Here is a 17,972-nt window from a genome sequence, read left to right on the forward strand (position 1 = left end):
AGAAGGTCTTGTAAAGCCGTGAGGTAGGCAGGTGAGGTTTATGCTTGGGAGAGATTCAGATACCCCGGCAGCCCTGAAAACAGCTGGATGAATCTGACTGCTATTCACTGCGTTACAGGTGTTGTAAAGTGGTAAATCAATGTTGTAATGGGGATGGACAGTTTCAATAGATAACATTGTTAAATGTGATGGCAATACTGTTGTGGAACTAATTCCCTGACAATAAAGATTATATGTAGGTGATAAACCTTTGGAATGACTAAATAAATGACAGATGTGTAGATATCAATGGATATCAAAGATAAAGACGCATGGCTTTCGACCTTCGTCTCTCCCGAGGCCGTACGGGAGTTGTAGCGATGAGACAATATAGTAATTACTAACAATTGGATACCATGAAATTGGGGAGAAAAAGGGGGGTAAAATAAATCAAAATAAAATAAAAAAACAGCCTCTTTGGGGTAATACTGTACATACAGACTAACTGAAAGAGGACAGACATGTCTCCAGCTGTGCCCAACAAGTGGGTTAGAGCATTTGCTTTAGATGCAGTTATGTAGGACGTCCTGGATAAATGCAGTGTCAATAAAGAAACAGAATCAAAAGGTTTATTACACAATGTGGGTCCTGTCCCCTAGTCTTTTGAATGGGCTTGACGATTATGACATCAAATTCATGAAAAAAACTCAGTCAACTTTTGACAGATGCCTTATGACTTTTTTTTTTTGCGCAGAGGACCATTGCACTACGTTTTGCCCATTGAATGCCATTACAAAAGCTTACAAATTTCCAAAACTGCAAGGATGCTTCCTGGAAAATGATGCGTCGCGTTCATAATGTATTGTCCTGGAACAGTCAAGCATTGACTGAAAAACATTCGGACAATTGTTGTAAAGTAACATTCACCAATCAATCAAAAAAAAATTGTGCTACTCAAGACTTTTGCCATTGATGAACTGGTTTACCTTAGAGAGAGAGAGAGACGCAGTGGGGGAACTTGTGGGTTGGCAGAGAGAGAAAGAACACAAGCTCCAATTTGTCACTAATTGTCACAATCGTTTAAAGATGGATTGGACCAGGGTGCAGCGTGGTAAGCGTACATTTTACTTTTATTAAAATAACACCGAAAAACAACAAAATACAAACATGAACGTAACTCTACATGCAGTGCAGAAAGCAACTACACACAAACAGGATCCCACAATCTAAGGTGGGAAAAGGGCTGCCTAAGTATGATCCCCAATCAGAGACAACTATAATCAGCTGCCTCTGATTGGGAACCATACTAGGCCAACAAAGAAATAGAAACAGATTCGACCAAATCACACCCTGACCTAACCATATTGAGAATAAACAAGGCTCTCTAAGGTCAGGGCGTGACACTAATAGTCATTAAAAGTCACTAATAGTCACAAATTACAACAACATGCAACACTTTCTTTGCCCCTGCCAAGACGTTGCAGAGAAAAACAATCTGTCACTGTGTCCAATTCAGAACACAGGCTACTGTAATTAACCATTGATTTACAGTGGGGTCCAAAATTATTGACATCCTTGATAAATATGAGCAAAAATGACTGTATAAAATACATATTTCAAATACTGAGCTATATTATATACTTTTTTTGAGTGTACATCTCAAAAAGGTAGCGGTCAAAATGTTTTCAATAACTTTCAATACCTCACCTTGCGAGAATAACGTCACTGAGAACGTTGGAGAACACATTGGGAGGCATCTTAGACCATTTCTCCAAACCGAATCCTTCCAGATCCTTGATATCTTTCATCTGCGCTTGTGGACTGCCTTCTTCAATTCAAACCACAGGTTTATAATTGGTTTCATGTCCGGAGAATGAAAATGGCCATTACAAAATGTTGATTTTATAGCCAATTATCCATTTCTTTGTGGATTTTGATGTGTGCTTGTGGCTATTGTCAAATAAAATGACATTTTATTGGTCCCAATCACCTATTTAGCAGATGTGTAGCAAAATTCTTGTGTTCCTTGCTCCAACAGTGCAATATCTAACTGTCATGTATATTCCCTCCCTCTCCGGCCTCTAGGTCATCAGGCTGCTGATTATCCCGCACACCTGTCACCATCGTCTCGCGCACCTGCGCCTCATGACACTTACCTGGACTCCATCACCTCCTTGATTATCTTCCCTATATCTGTCACTCCCCTTGGTTCTTTCCTCAGGTGTTATTGACTCTGTTTTAATGTCGATGTGTTGTTTGTGTTTCGTGTTCATTGTTTCTTTTATTTATTAAAACACTCACCCCCTGAACTTGCTTCCTGACTCTCAGCGCACTTGTTACACTAACAATACACAACAATACACACAAATCTAAAAGTAAAAGAATGGGATTTAGAAATACTAGGACGAGCAATGTCGGAGACCAGAGTATAAATATATATGCACTATGTATATGGGATGTATAGACATTATGAACAGTATGTGGATAGAATATGCAGGATAGAATAGTACAGTACAAGGGAGCAACACTTTACATGTTACGTTTATATTTTTGTTCAGTGTATAATGATATGCCATTTAGCAGATGCTTTTATCCAAGGCGAGTTAGTCATGTCTGCATACATTTTACATATCGGTGGCCCCAGGATGTATCCAATCAGAACTTACTGCTGACTACAGCTCATTCAGATGACAGACAGCATGTTGACATCCCAACCACAATGACAATCTGTGTACTTATTCTGAGAAAGGCATCCATCACTTGTGTTTGTTTACCAGGCTTTTAGGCTGGCTACTGACTGAGCAGACCTAGCTTATTTATGATGGTGACTCCAATATGGCCACCCAGGTGGAAGTTTGGAAGTACCTGTTCTGAATAAACAAGCCAGACACGCACTATGCCCACCTGGCTCTGCTGCAAAACCAATGGGGTGGTAACAACACACTGTTCCCTGGACTTGGACAAGGGTTTCAAAATCGCCTGGCAGGTGCTCAGAAGAGAGCAATGACAGAGTATTAGGGAACCCATTTCACTTTCAGTGTTTCCAACAACAGCAGAATAATGGGAATGAGTTCCAATATAAGACAAAGGTGAGCTCAAGCTAGACAGAAATACGGCAAGTGGTACCGATGCACCAAGTCTGGAACCAACAGGACCCTGAACAGCATCTACCCCAAGCCATAAGACTGATAAATAGTTAGTGAGAGAGTTCATATTTGCATCAACCCTTTTTGCGCTAACTCTTTTGCAGTGTACCCAATAGTATCCGGTTGTCATACTTGAGTAAAAGTAAAGAGACCTAAATAGAAAATGACTCAAGTAAAAGTGCAAGTCACCCAGTAAAATATTACTTGAGTAAAAGTCTAAAAGCATTTGGTTGTAAATATACTTCAGTATCAAAAGTAAAGGTATAAATAATTTCAAATTCCTTATATTAAGCAAACCAGATTTTCATGTATTTTTTTATTTACGGATAGCCAGGGGCACACTCCAACACTCAGACATAATTTATAAAGGAAGCATTTGTGTTTAGTAAGTCCGCCAGATCAGAGGCAGTAAGGATGACCGGGAATGTTCTCTTGATAAGTGCAGGAATTGGACCATTTTCCTGTCCTGCTAAGCATTCAAAATGTACTTTTAGGTGTCAGGAAAAATGTATGGCGGGAAAAGTACATTATTTTCTTTAGGAATGTAGTGGAGTAAATGTTGTCAAAATTATAAATAGTAAAGGAGAGTACAGATACCACAAAAAAAACTACTCAAGTAGTACCTTAAAAGTAATTTTTCTTAAGTACTTTAGACCACTGCTGTTTTGACTCATCACATACGCTGTTGCTAATATTTATTATCTATCCTGTTGCCTAGTGACTTTATCCCTACCTCTATGTACATATCCTACTTCAATTACCCCGTACCCTATACATCGACTCAGCACTGGTACCCCATGTATATAGCCAAGTTATTGTTACTCATTGTGTTTATTCCTTGTGTTATTATTTTTCTATTATTTCTCTTTTTTTCGTCTCTGGGAAAGCCCTGTAAATCAGCATTTCACTGTTAGTCTGCACCTGTTGTTTACGAAGCATGTGACTAATAACATTTGATTTGATGAGGCTTATGTTATGCCCATGTTTAATATTGTTTATTTAACCTGTAGGAAAAATAAAGCTTTTGGTTCTACTTGAAAAGGCTGTTACAGATGTAGGATCTTAATCTGATCGTCATGTTGCAGGAGAATCTTCCTTTAATGCAGGACATTTATAGGTCCTGAACAGTCAAAATCATGTTTTTCATTAAATTGGATGATATTTGAAGGAAACCAGATCGAAGTATGATAACCATAGTATGAAAAATGACTGTTGCTTCCCCTCCCACATGTCAAACACATGGCATGATTAAGGGGACAAGGTGACATCCCCTTAACTCTCATTTTAAAACACCAACTGTAACGGTAACATGATATTCTCTTATCTAATTTAAATAAGTACCGCCTCGTAACCAACATCGGTGAAGGTGTGTTTGCAGAGGGGCGAGGATTACAGTGGGGAGATATTTGATACACTGTCGATTTTGCAGGTTTTCCTACTTACAAAGCATGTAGAGGTTTGTCATTTTTATCATAGGGACAATTCCACTGTGAGAGACGGAATCTAAAACAAAAATCCAGAAAATCACATTGTATGATTTTTAAGAAATTAATTAGCATTTTATTGCATGACATAAGTATTTGATCACCTAGCAACCAGTAAGAATTCCAGCTCTCACAGACCTGTTAGTTTTTCTTTAAGAATCCCTCCTGTTCTCCCCTCATTACCTGTATTAACTGCACCTGTTTGAACTCGTTACCTGTATACCTATATAAAAGACACCTGTCCACACACTCAATCAAACAGACTACAACCTCTCCACAATGGCCAAGACCAGAGAGCTGTGTAAGGACATCAGGGATACAATTGAAGACCTGCACAAGGCTGGTATGGGCTACATGACAATAGGCAAGCAGCTTGGTGAGAAGGCAACTGTTATTAGAAAATGAAAGAAGTTCAAGATGACGGTCAATCACCCTCGGACTGGGGCTCCATGCAAGATCTCACCTCGTGGGGCATCAATGATCATGAGGAAGGTGAGGGATCAGCCCAGAACTACACGGCAGGACCTGGTCAATGACCTGAAGAGAGCTGGGACCACAGTCTCAAAGAAAACCATTAGTAACACACTACGCCGTCATGGATTAAAATCCTGCAGCGCACGCAAGGTCCCCCTGCTCAAGCCAGCGCATGTCCAGGCCCGTCTGAAGTTTGCCAATGACCATCTGGATGATCCAGAGAAGGTCATGTGGTCTGATGAGACAAAAATAGAGCTTTTTGGTCTAAACTCCACTCGCCGTGTTTGGAGGAAGAAGAAGGATGAGTACAACCCCAAGAACACCATCCCAACCGTGAAGCATGGAGGTGGAAACATCATTCTTTGGGGATGCTTTTCTGCAAGTGGGACAGGACGACGACGATCGTCGTTGGTGGTGGAATTAGACCAAGATGCAGTGTGGGGTAGATTAATCATATTCTTTAATGATAACTAGAAAAACAAGAAAGATAACCAATTAAACATACAGCCTTGTAGGGCTCAACAGCAACAATACAAGGACAAGATCCCACAACATAGGTGGGAAAAAAGGCTACCTAAGTATGATTCCCAATCAGAGACAACGATAGACAGCTTCCTCTGATTGGGAACCACACTCGGCCAAACACAAAGAAATACAACACATAGAATGCCCGCGCAAATCACACGTTGACCAAACCAAATAGAGACATAAAAAGTCTCTCTAAGGTCAGGGCGTGAAACCCCGCCCACTCAGCCTGTCTTTTCAAACTTCCTGGTAGCCATCTAAAAAAGTACTTTTCAGGATGACTGTTCAGGACCTATAAAACGTGTAGTGTATTTGAGTTTTAAAAAGGCTTCTGAAGTTTGTAATTTCCACTCTGATATTTCAGACTCCATTTTCCATTAAGAAAAATGTTTCAACCCTACAAAAATGTCCATTAATTAGAATCCACATAATAATTCACATTTCCTGTTGCTGCAGGATTATTTTCCTGCGGTGGCAAACAGGCTTAAATTAAGATCCTACAACTGTGTGACTTTCGGTTCTTCTCTACCTTTACTAAAGCATTCCTGAACACAATTGAAAGACATCATTTGAGAAAATACATTCAGTTCTTAGATTGCACACAAGTAACTAATTATGTGACTTCTGAAGGTAATTGGTTGCACCAGATCGTATTTGGGGGCTTCATAGCAAAGGGGGTGAAAACATATGCATGCACCACTTTTCCATTTTTTATTTAAAGTTATTTTTTTAATTTCACTTCACCACCAATTTGGACTATTTTGTGTATGTCCATTACATGAAATCCAAATAAAAATCAATTTATATTACAGGTTGTAATGCAACAAAATAGGAAAAATGCCAAGGGGGTGAATACGTTTTCAAGGCATTGTGATCTGAAAGTGATTTGAATGTTTTAACCAGACTAAAACTGACAGTAAACATGTTAGGGATTTCGTGTTAATACAAATTAGAAACATTTCCTGTCTATGTATTGCTATGTATCTGTTCATTCAGTGCTGTGAAGAAAGTCTTATACCATAGTGTTATAAATGGGGCTTTGAAAACTGTCTTTGATTTTACATGATATGCATCAGAATGCAAATTATACTGTAACATTGGGGGGTGGGGGGCGGATGTTGTATGGGCCTAATTGTAAAAACATGTAATTTAACAGTAAAAATGTATGACTTTTTGATGTGGCATGAACACAACCTGTCATGATACTGATGTTAAAAAAGTAGGCCACCTACACAAGTTTGTCAACTCTGCACTGTGCACCCGCCATTTGATGCATGAAAAGATCTGTTACAAAACATCAAAAACTCTCATGACATTTGGTGATTGTCATTAGACTTACACTCGTGTAGCCTGAATTAATTGATGTTTGCTGACAAATTGAATTTTTTTGTAAAACGTAAAGTTGGGACACCTGAAAAGGGGCTGAAATATGGAAAGTGCAGCCACATGGAAATACATGGTTTAAACCATGACAGAGAGGTGGGGGTGTTTGTTTAATTTGGAATAAGTTATTATTTTCATATTTAGCAATGTAGCAGTTAAAAAACAGCATTTTAACAAATAGGAGAATAGTGAAATTAGCATTATTTAATGCCCCCCCAATAGATTGACTTTTGTTGCGTTTAATGGGGCTCATCTCCCATTCAGGGGGTTAAACCCCCGACCCCCCCGGACATAATTTGCTCTCTTGTCTGTCCGATTAGTAGTTTAAAAAATATACACTGAGTGTACAAAATATTACGAACACCTTCCTAATAAGCGTTCCACAGAGATGCTGCAGTCATGTTGACTGCAATGCTTCCCACAATTGTGTCAAGTTGGCTAGATGTCCTTTGGGTGAAGGACCTTTCTGATACACATGAGAAACTGTTGAGCGTGAAAAATCCAGCAGCATTTAAGTTCTTGACACACTCAAACTGGTGCGCCTGGGGCCTACTACCATTCCCTGTTCAAAGTCACTTTTTTCTTGCCTATTCACCCACTGAATGGCACACATACACAATACATGTCTCAATTGTCTAAAGGCTTAAAAATCGCTCTCTAACCTGTCTACTCCCTTTCATCTACACTGATTGAAGTGGATTGAACAGGTGACATCAATAAGGGATCATAGCTTTCACCTGGATTCACCTGGTCAGTCTGTCATGAAAAGAGCATGTATTCCTAATATTTTGTACACTCAGTGTAGGTTAGAGTGCATATATTTCTTCATTAGAAAATAGAAAATTAAGTGGAGATTCTTACAGAAGGTAATCCTGGTTTTTAAGTCGTATAGTCTGCATTCGTCTGAAATACTGTCAACATCAGATATTTCAGTTGGAATAAAGCAGAAAAACAGAGTAGTGGAATACCGGAGGGTAGAACCAGTTCACATTGGGGACAGCTTACCTTGTATGCTTTACATACACCTTAGCAAAATACATTTAAACTCAGTTTTTCACAATTCCTGACATTTAATCATCGTACAAATTTGCTGTCTTAGGTCAGGTAGGATCATCACTTTATTTTAAGATGTGAAATGTCAGAATAATAGTAGAGAGAATGATTTATTTCAGCTTTTATTTCTTTCATCACATTCTCAGTGGGTCAGAAGTTTATATACTCTCAGTTGGTATTTGGTAGCATTGCCTTTAAATTGTTTAACTTGGGTCAAACATTTTGGGTAGCCTTCCACAAGCTTCCCACAATAAGTTGGGTGAATTTTGGCCCATTCCTCCTGACAGAGCTAGTGTAATTGAGTCAGGTTTGATTTGCACTTTTCGCACCAAAGTGCGTTCATCTCTAGGAGACAGAACGCGTCTCCTTCCTGAGCGGTTTGATGGCTCCGTGGTCCCATGGTGTTTATACTTGCGTACTATTGTTTGTGCAGATGAACGCAGATGAACGTGGTACCTTCAGGCATTTGGAAATTGCTCCCAAAGATGAACCAGACTTGTGGAGGTCTACCATTTCTTGGCTGATTTCTTTTGATTTTACCATGATGTCAAGCAAAGAGGCACTGAGTTTGAAGGTAGACCTTGAAATACATCCACAGGTACAACTCCAATTGACTCAAATTATGTCAATTAGCCAATCAGAAGCTTCTAAAGCCTTGACATCATTTTCTGTAACTTTCCAAGCTGTTTAAAGGCACAGTTAACTTAGTATATGTAAACTTCTGACCCACTGGAATTGTGATACAGTGAATTATACGTGAAATAATCTGTGAAATAATATGTCTGTTAATTAACAATTGTTGGAAAAATTACTTGTATAATGCACAAAGAAGATGTCCTAACCGATTTGCCAAAACTATAGTTTGTCAACAAGAAATTTGTGGAGAAGTTGAAAAATGAGTTTATGTAAGTGTATGTAAACTTCTGACTTCAACTGTATGTAACCTCAGGAGATTTCTATGTGCAAGCAAAATGAGTAAACAATGTGAAGAGATTTTAACCCCTTAGAGCCTTTGAATTTTAGGACCCCTTTAGGTAACATACAAATATACAGTATTTCAAAACTTATTTGATAAAATGTATTAACCCATAGAAAAGCATTGAATAACATATAACATTAATAATGTTTCATGGAAAAATACAGTGCATTCGGAAAGCATTCAGACCCCTTGATTTTTTCCACATTTTGTTACGTTACAGCATTATTCTAAAACTGATTAAATATTTTTCCCCTAATCAATCTGCACACAATACCCAATAATGACAAAGAAAAAAACGTTTTTTCAAAAATTTTGCAAATGTATTAAAAAGAAAACCCAGAAATTTGACATTTACATCAGTGAAATCTAAAATTTAAGTGTAAGTATATAAGTATTCAGACACTTTACTCAGTACTTTGTTGAAGCACCTTTGGCAGTGATTACAGCCTTGAGTTTTCTTTGGGATGACGCTACAAGCTTGGCACACCTGTATTTCGGGAGTTTCTCCCATTTTTCTCTGCAGATCCTCTCAAGCTCTGTCAGGTTGGATGGAGAGCGTCACTGCACTGCTATTTTCAGGTCTCTCCAGAGATGTTCGATCGGGTTCATGTCCAGACTCTGGCTGGGCCACTCAAGGACATTCAGAGACTTGTCCCGAAGCCACTCCTGCATTGTCTTGGCTGTGTGCTTAGGGTTGTTGTCCTGCTGGAAGGTGAATCATTGTCCCAGTCTGAGGTCCTGAGCGCTCTGGAGTAGGTTTTCATCAAGGATCTCTCAGTACTTTGTTCTGTTCATCTTTCCCTCGATCCTGACTAGTCTCCCAGTCTCTGGCGCTGAAAAACATCCCCACAGAATGATGCTGCCACTACCATGCTTCACCGTAGGGATGGTGTCAGGTTTCCTCCAGGCGTGATGCTTGGCATTCAAGTCAATCTTTGTTTCATCAGACCAGAGAATCTTGTTTCTCATGGTCTGAGAGTCCTTTAGGGGCCTTTTGGCAAACTCAAAGTGAGCTGTCATGTGCCTTTTACTGAGCAGTGGCTTCCTTCTGGCCACTCTACCATAAAGGCCTGATTGGTGGAGGGCTGCAGAGATGGTTGTCCTTCTGGAAGGTTCTCCTATCTCCACAGAGGAACTCTGGAGCTCTGTCAGAGTGACCATCGTGTTCTTGGTCACCTACTTGACCAAGGCTCTTCTCCCCCGATTGGTCAGTTTGGCCAGGCGGCCATCTCTAGGAAGAGTGTTGGTGGTTCCAAACTTCTTCCATTTAAGAAGATGGAGGCCACTGTGTTCCTGGGGACCTTCAATGCTGCAGAAAGTTTTTGGTACCCTACCCCAGATCTGTGCCTTAAAAAAATATTGTCTCGGAGCTCTACGGACAATTGCTTTGATCTCATGGCTTGGTTTTTGCTCTGACATGCACTGTCAACTGTGGGACCTTATATAGACAGGTGTGTACTTTTCCAAATCATGTCCAATCAATTGAGTTTATCACAGGTAGATTCCAAATTAAGTTGTAGAAACATCTCAAGGATGATCAATGGAAACAGGATGCGCTTGAGCTCAATTTTGAGTCTCATAGAAAAGTGTCTGATTTCTTGTGTAAAAAATGTTATTATACATTTGAAAAATTTTCTTAAACCTGTTTTCACTTTGTCATTATTGGGTTTTGTGTGTAGATTGATGAGGACAATGTTTTATTTAATCCATTTTAGAATAAGGAATTAACATAACAAAATGTTGAAAAAGTAAATTGTTCTGAATACTTTCCGAATTGCACTGTACTTAGTAAAACATTAGAAAAAGGACAGTTGTTTTAAAGTGTCTGTCTTAAAACATTAGAAAAAGGACAATTGTTTTAAAGTGTCTGTCTGTCCTATATCTGAGAGATATAAGAAATATAAACTTTTTATAGAGGGGTCATATTAGTGTTAGCCCAAACTGTTCAGTAGCTACAGACAGAAGTTGGCAGATCGGCAGTACTGACTTAAGACAAGTCGGTGACACTTGTGTGGGTCGTAGAGCAAAACAGAGAACACCATCGTATTTGTGTGTAGGCCAAACTGTTCGGACAATATAGACGTTTTTGTGAGACATCAACTCTGGGGTCTTGCCTAAATGTACAGGTATCTGACAAAGGGTGTTGAGCCACCACGAGCCACCAGAACAGCTTCACTGTGCCTTGGCATAGACTCTACAAGTGTCTGGATATCTATTGGAGGCATGCGACACTATTCCTCCACGAGAAATTCCATAATTTGGTGTTTTGTAGAAAGTGGTGGAAAACGCTGTCTTAGACGCCGCTCCAGAAACTCCCATAAGTGTTCAATTGGGTTAAGATCTGGTGACTGAGTTGCACGCACGCACGCACGCACGCACGCACACACGCACACACGCACACACACACACACACACACACCCCCTTTAAACACCCTGTGCTCCTTTGAGACCCCTCTGAGATCTCTTCTTCTAGCCATGGTAGCCAAACTAGTCGGCATTTTTATAAACAACACTAAGCTTGATGGGATGTTAATTGCTTAATTAGCTCAGGGACCACACCTGTGTGGAAGCACCTGCTTTCAATATACTTTGTATCCCTCATTTACTCAAGTGTTTCCTTTATTTTGGCAGTTACCTGTAGTGTATGGCTTCCAATATTCTGTAGGCACTTTGTGCTTCCCATGTTTCCTTTAAATGTACCTCCGTTAAACTACGTGAAAACATATTTTCAGTGTTGCTCACAGCATTTGGGTTGTGGTGCAGAATAAGTTGTGTGCATAAGCACATAACAAACAAGTGCCCTTAAAAAAATACGTAAGCAGTGAGCATAGAAATGCATTAAAAACAAAACAACGAAGACGAACGGTGACCTTACAGTGCAGTCAAGCTGTCATATTATGGAAGTCAGATTGGTCCCAGGATGCCACTGTCAACTACTGTAGGAGGGCAGGAATGATAAAGTCACATCAGATAATGTCATCCATGGATGTTCCTGTGGCCAGCATCTTTTTGGGCGGAGAGAGCTTGTCAGAAAACCTCCCAAAACCATTAAACAGTGATAGTGGAGAAAACAAGAGAGAGAAGAAGGAGATAGAGGGACGGAGGTTGACGTTTATTGTCATGAATCTTGCCCTGGAGGCAGCACTGAGCAATTTCGGCTAGATGGGCCAGCTGCAAAGTCCAAATTGGCTATATTGTCAAAATTCATGAAAACAGAAATGAGCTTTAGGTCTTAATTTAAGGTTATGGTTAAGCATTAGCGAAATGCTTAAAATCAGATTTTATGACTCTGTGACTGTGTCAGCTAGTGAACACTGCAGGTCTGCCTCCGGTACATGAGCCATCCCAATAAATTCCAACCTGCAAGAGGGACGTAGCCATGGAGACTACATGGAGAGCTAAGTTCAGGGGGGGGGGGGGGGGGGGGGGGACAGACATAGAGAGACGAGACCTGGCTGTCCTGTCATGTCGAATTAGCTTTTCTCCCTCAATCTTTCTCTCAATCAATTATCATCCCTGGTCAGAGAGGAGCCACTATCAATATGGAAATTAATGGTGCGGACGGTGGGGATTTTGTCTTTGTGTGTGTTTGTGGGTGTGGGTGCCTGGATGAGTGTGTGTGTGTGTGTGAAAGAAAAATAATGGTTATAAATATGTTGATACGCACACACACACATCTGTCTCTGTTTACACCATTTATTGAGACACTTGGCCTGCTGTTTGCTAGATTGTTTTAAATAAAGGTCGGTGTTGAGGTTAATGACTATTGTCAGGCCACCATATATCAGGCCAATACTGTCCCTCTAGGTGTGACAGCTCCATTAGCTGCTAAAGTGGCCCACCGTGGAAGGAGCCACATGCCGATATCTCACAGCATACTGTTGTGTGGATGGATAAGGACTTACATTTCTGACATACAGATGACATAAGGTCTGTCATAGTATATCATAACAGTTCATGACCACACACATTTTGTTTGTGTAAAACTGAGAACTGTTACAGCAGTTGAGATGCGTTGTCCTGCCTTATGGTCACCTAGATAGGCTGAAGCAGCAGAGTGTGTTTGTGTGCGGCAGATGTGTATGATGGAGGAATTCTCCATGAGACTTGATGAGTCTCATCACTTTCTTTGGGCTACGATACGTGGGAGTACATCTGGTGAGCCCTCAAGTCACATTTCAAAACTGTTCTCGATCGCTCGCTCTAATCTTTATCCCCTCACTCCCTTTCTCTCTGCCTCTGTCTCTGTCTCTGTCTCTGTCTCTCTCTCTCTCTCTCTCTCTCTCTCTCTCTCTCTCTCTGTCTCTCTCACCTTTTTTCTTTTTTTCATATTTTCCAATCCCCTTTGAGAAAGATTTCTCTATCCCTCTATCGCCATTTCTTCCATCTTCCCCACTCCTTTGTTCCTCTCTCCCTATAATGGAGCCATGTGGATGTCCACAGTAGCAGTGGAGAATTAGAGCATGATTTATCACTGGTGCTCTTAGCAGCGCTGTAAATACACGCCACAGATCCAGCCCAGTGTCAAGTGCTTCAGCCTTCTGCTCTACAGAGTCAATCACGCAGGGCCGGATTACTGAACGGGCACGTTTGGGTTGGGGGCCCCCTGGATAGCATATGAAAACGGCATGAGAAAAAATGTGTAGAATTGCAGGAAATAAGCTTTAAAACACATTTTCTCTCATCCTCTGAGCAAAATGTGAGGATAGCACGAGATGAGCTATAAATCAACAACTTTTTATTTTTGCTCCATGGCAAAATGTGTTGAAATGCAGGAAGTTAGCTGTTTTCTTAAAAAGAAAGGTGGCCCCCCCTGCATTAGTCTGGCTCTGCAATCACGGCCATATTAAACTCAGCGCACACTGACCCAGAACCACCCTGATCTTCACAGTCTCACAACATCACCCCTGGAAGTACTCTAGTCATGTTTGCGTTTTGTAATACCCAGAGGTCTGGGACTCGTGATAATATACTAGGAACACTACAATATGACGGTGATGCGATGATGAGGATGATGATGATGATGATAATAATGATGATGAGGGAATGATAATGATGCTGATGAGGATGATGATTGTGAGGATGATGAGGATTGTGGGGATGAGGATGGTGGGGATGATGAGGATGGTTGGGATGATGATAATCAAAAGGAAGGCTTAATGTGTTGGTGGGTTTTGAGATGAAGATATCAAGATATGCTGATCTACAATATCCCTGAATTAGACCACTAATTAAAGTGGCATTCTCCCCATCTACTTGTGCCAACAACTCTCCATAGGCTTCCAGCGGAATGGACATTTCTTTCATTTCAGCTTTGAGAATGTGGTTCGTATAATGTAAGAGGATAAAGTGTTCTGTCTGTGATTGTAATTTCCCAAGTGACATCATTATGACTCTCACATGATGACCAGACCGAACACATCGCATACTGTACATGTTATTCAATCATTGCACCCACACTGCTTGCGCTCATCAGCGTGCGTCTGCGTGGCCAGGCGCTAAAATAGAAATTGGTTCTATTTATGACGCTCAACGCGCTGCATGTCCGGCCTCTCCAATCTCCTCGGTAGTTTTTAGAAGCATATACCCACATACCATGTCCTCTGTGGTTTTTGGGAGCATATACCCACGTGGGTGATTGAAAGATGAACTGAGGTCCACACTCTGTTGGTTGCGGTAATCCACCTAAAGTTGGTTGCCAACCATCATGTAAAGTCCAAAATAAGAAGGAGCCTGAAGGAAGGAGGAAAGATGACTAAAAACTCATTTGGTTTACCGTTTTATCTGTGGATTAGTTGTCGGAGTAGAGGACCTTGTGCATTTCAGGTAAAATAACAACCCAATGTTTATATCCCGGACAAATGAGCTAGCAACAGCAAGAAAGCTAGCTAAATTGCCATAAATGTTTAATGCTTTTCAACCTGTGCCCAAATTAATATATTTAGTTGATATTTCAACCTGCGTGTCCTGATCACGTCTGGTGCGGGTGGACAAAATCAACGTGCTCATTTGGTCTGGTCAGCATGTCAGAGCCACCTAAAGGTGCAGACAACTAAGCATCAACATTCCCAAACCTACACAAAAAAATGTAAAAGCATTGTACTTTGATTGGTTAAAGCAATCAATAATATATTTATGTGTGTCAGTGTACCTCTGTTGATCTTTGTTGATGTAGGAAGATGTATTGACATTATTGTAATGTGAACTATTTTCATAACCATTGTGTTTGTAAATATACTGAACAAAAATAACACTGTCTGTATTAAAGCCCTTTTGTGGGGAAAAACTCATTCTGGTTGGCTGGGCCTGGCTTCGTCATGTCAAATCCACAGATTAGGGCCTAATGAATTTATTTAAATGGACTGATTTCCTTATATGAGATGTAACTCAGTTATATGGTTGACATTGTTGCATGTTGCGTTTCTATTTTTGTTCAGTACAGTTCAGCATCTGAGCTCATTACACCGTAGTGAACATTATCTCAACCTGTTTTGGTTTCTTTATTTGTTTTCCTTTATTGTAGTTACCTTTTGCATTATTCATGTCATTCAATGGCTAAACTTTATGGAAGTTTTCAGTGAATTATGATAATATCTTGTGTGTGTGTGTGTGTGTGTGTGTGTGTGTGTGTGTGTGTGTGTGTGTGTGTGTGAGAGAGAGAGAGAGAGAGAGAGTAAATCTCCATGTTAGGAAAGATGAGCTCTATATCCAGAGGTCAATATGATTTATCTCACTATAACACAATTCAGAGGTTGAATGCTTTACCCTGAGATGACCCCTATAAATCAAAATGGAAAACAAAGGGCAGAGTTTGTTCTCTGAAGCCACAGTCCATTGATTGACTTTAGGGTGTATAAACTTCAGCTCCATGTTCCCGCTTTTTAAATTATGTTCTAATGGGAAAATAAAGACAAGCACAAGCAGACGCTTTAGCCCCTGGAAAACTTGAGTTGTTCACATAGTTCACATAAAAATGGCCTTTGTTTCAACCCAGATCTTAATCACTTAATGGCAGAAATGAATCAATGGTGATAATTAATCACTTGTTGCCTCTGGTACTCACTTAGCTCTTGTTATCTTATGGCTCTGAAATCCCAGCGTGTGGGAAAAAATCTAACAAAATGGATCAAGTCAATCCCAATGTTCAAGGGGTAACCTGGGACTGACAGAACGTTGGCATATCACAGGTGATTGCAATTATGTCAAACCCACCAGATGCATTTGTATTTACAGCCGGTTTAATTTGTAGCTGTCTGTGAATGAGCTGAGATCGGCTCAAGCTGCCAGCCAGTGAGTGGCATTTGTATTGCTGGCAGGCCTTTGCCTGTCTTTCTTTCTTCCATTCCCCCTCTCTTTGAATGCCAATGAGACAAGCCTGTAAGGCCTGCCCGCACACCCTGGCCTTTGACTGAAGTGAAATCAATCAGGCCTTCAATCGCTCTCTAAAGGACCATTATCCAACCTTCTCTCCTTGTCTAACAGGCTATGCCTATCTGTCTGTGTGTTTTCTGTCTGTGTGTTGTCTGTCTGTCTAATACCTTACAGTTCCCTCTCTCTTCTCCATTTACACTGTATCCAGTTGACAAGAAACAAAGCAAGGACATTGTGGAATTCTGGTTTTGAAGTTCTTTTGGGATAAAAGACTACTAAACATGAAGAAATAAAGTTTCAAGTCAGGTGGTTCCGAAAGGTTCTGACAAAGTCACATTGATATGTCCTCTCGTTAATATCCCTATGTGTAACATATAGTAGATGTCTGGGGAGCATATTCCGTTGTGGAATTGAACAATTACCCGTTTGGCATTAAATACTTGGCTTACACTAGGATTTCCTTGTCTCCATAGATCCCACAGATCAGCTATGCATCCACGGCACCCGAGCTGAGTGACAACACACGCTACGACTTCTTCTCCCGTGTGGTGCCACCGGACTCCTACCAAGCTCAGGCCATGCTGGACATCGTCACGGCGATGGGCTGGAACTATGTGTCGACCCTGGCCTCGGAGGGGAATTACGGCGAAAGTGGCGTGGAGGCTTTTGTCCAGATCTCCAGAGAGTCTGGTAGGTGTGATGGGGCTCTTTTTACTGGCACAACATGGCTACTCACAGGCTTTTACTGAAACACTGATGAATATATTTTTATTTCTCCAGCTAGATATAGCTGATAATTGTGGGCTGTTTTTGTGACGCTATGCTGAAGGATAAACAAATGCAATTGAATCCAAAAGTCTCTTTCCCTGCCAATATACAGCAACATTTTTATTCCACTAAGAACAAATGCTTGATTTGGGATGTATGAGAAAAATCTCAAATGTACTGAGAAACTTGAATTGTGCTGAAAGGAAGGTGTGTTCCCTTGTTTGGGAGATGTGTACTGTTGGTCAGCGTTTTACGCTCTGCCTGCATTGCCCCAATGTTTGACTCAAACACTGTCTTGCCTAGTTTGGCTGAGTGCACCTCAGCATTTGCTGTCTCAACAGCAGGGGATACCTTGAAGGTTCACATGTCAAGTCGCTGAATGTCAAAATAGACTACCAGGGGACAGTCTAAGACAAAAAACACAGAGAGCATCTCTGATTCTCTTTTTTGTTCTTTGCTTGGAGAGACTGCTAAGGCATTAGGGTATGGCCTCTCCCATTCACCAATCAAAATGTATTTACAACTAGCAATTATTAAAACTTAGTTACATTACGCACCAGAATAATTGATTGCTCCACAATTTTATTGATGCATCAGAGGGTATGGGAAGGGGGTGGAACATTTCAAAGTGGTCTGTGAACATTTGTATTGTGTTGATAAATGAATATAGAGATAGGTAATGTCATTGATTCTCAGCATAATCACCAGTAAGTTCACAGATGTATTTTTCTAGGGTCTGTTTCATAATCAAACTCAGTTCTCTCCAAGCCCTCTGATTAAAGTATTATGGCAGCTTTCGTCAGGGTGGAC

The 17,972-nt window shown here is 40.6% G+C and overlaps 1 protein-coding gene across 1 annotated transcript in view; it reads left to right on the forward strand.

Moving 5' to 3' along the window:
- LOC139406453 (metabotropic glutamate receptor 8-like) overlaps positions 1–17,972 on the forward strand; it is a 179,875-nt gene that overhangs the window by 47,682 nt on the left and 114,221 nt on the right. Inside the window, exon 2 of the mRNA XM_071149057.1 lies at positions 16,868–17,084. Coding sequence (XP_071005158.1) covers positions 16,868–17,084 — 217 coding nt within the window. The remainder of the gene's footprint in view (positions 1–16,867; positions 17,085–17,972) is intronic.

This window comes from Oncorhynchus clarkii, chromosome 4 (assembly GCF_045791955.1).
Source record: "Oncorhynchus clarkii lewisi isolate Uvic-CL-2024 chromosome 4, UVic_Ocla_1.0, whole genome shotgun sequence".
Classification (NCBI taxonomy): Eukaryota; Metazoa; Chordata; class Actinopteri; order Salmoniformes; family Salmonidae; genus Oncorhynchus; species Oncorhynchus clarkii.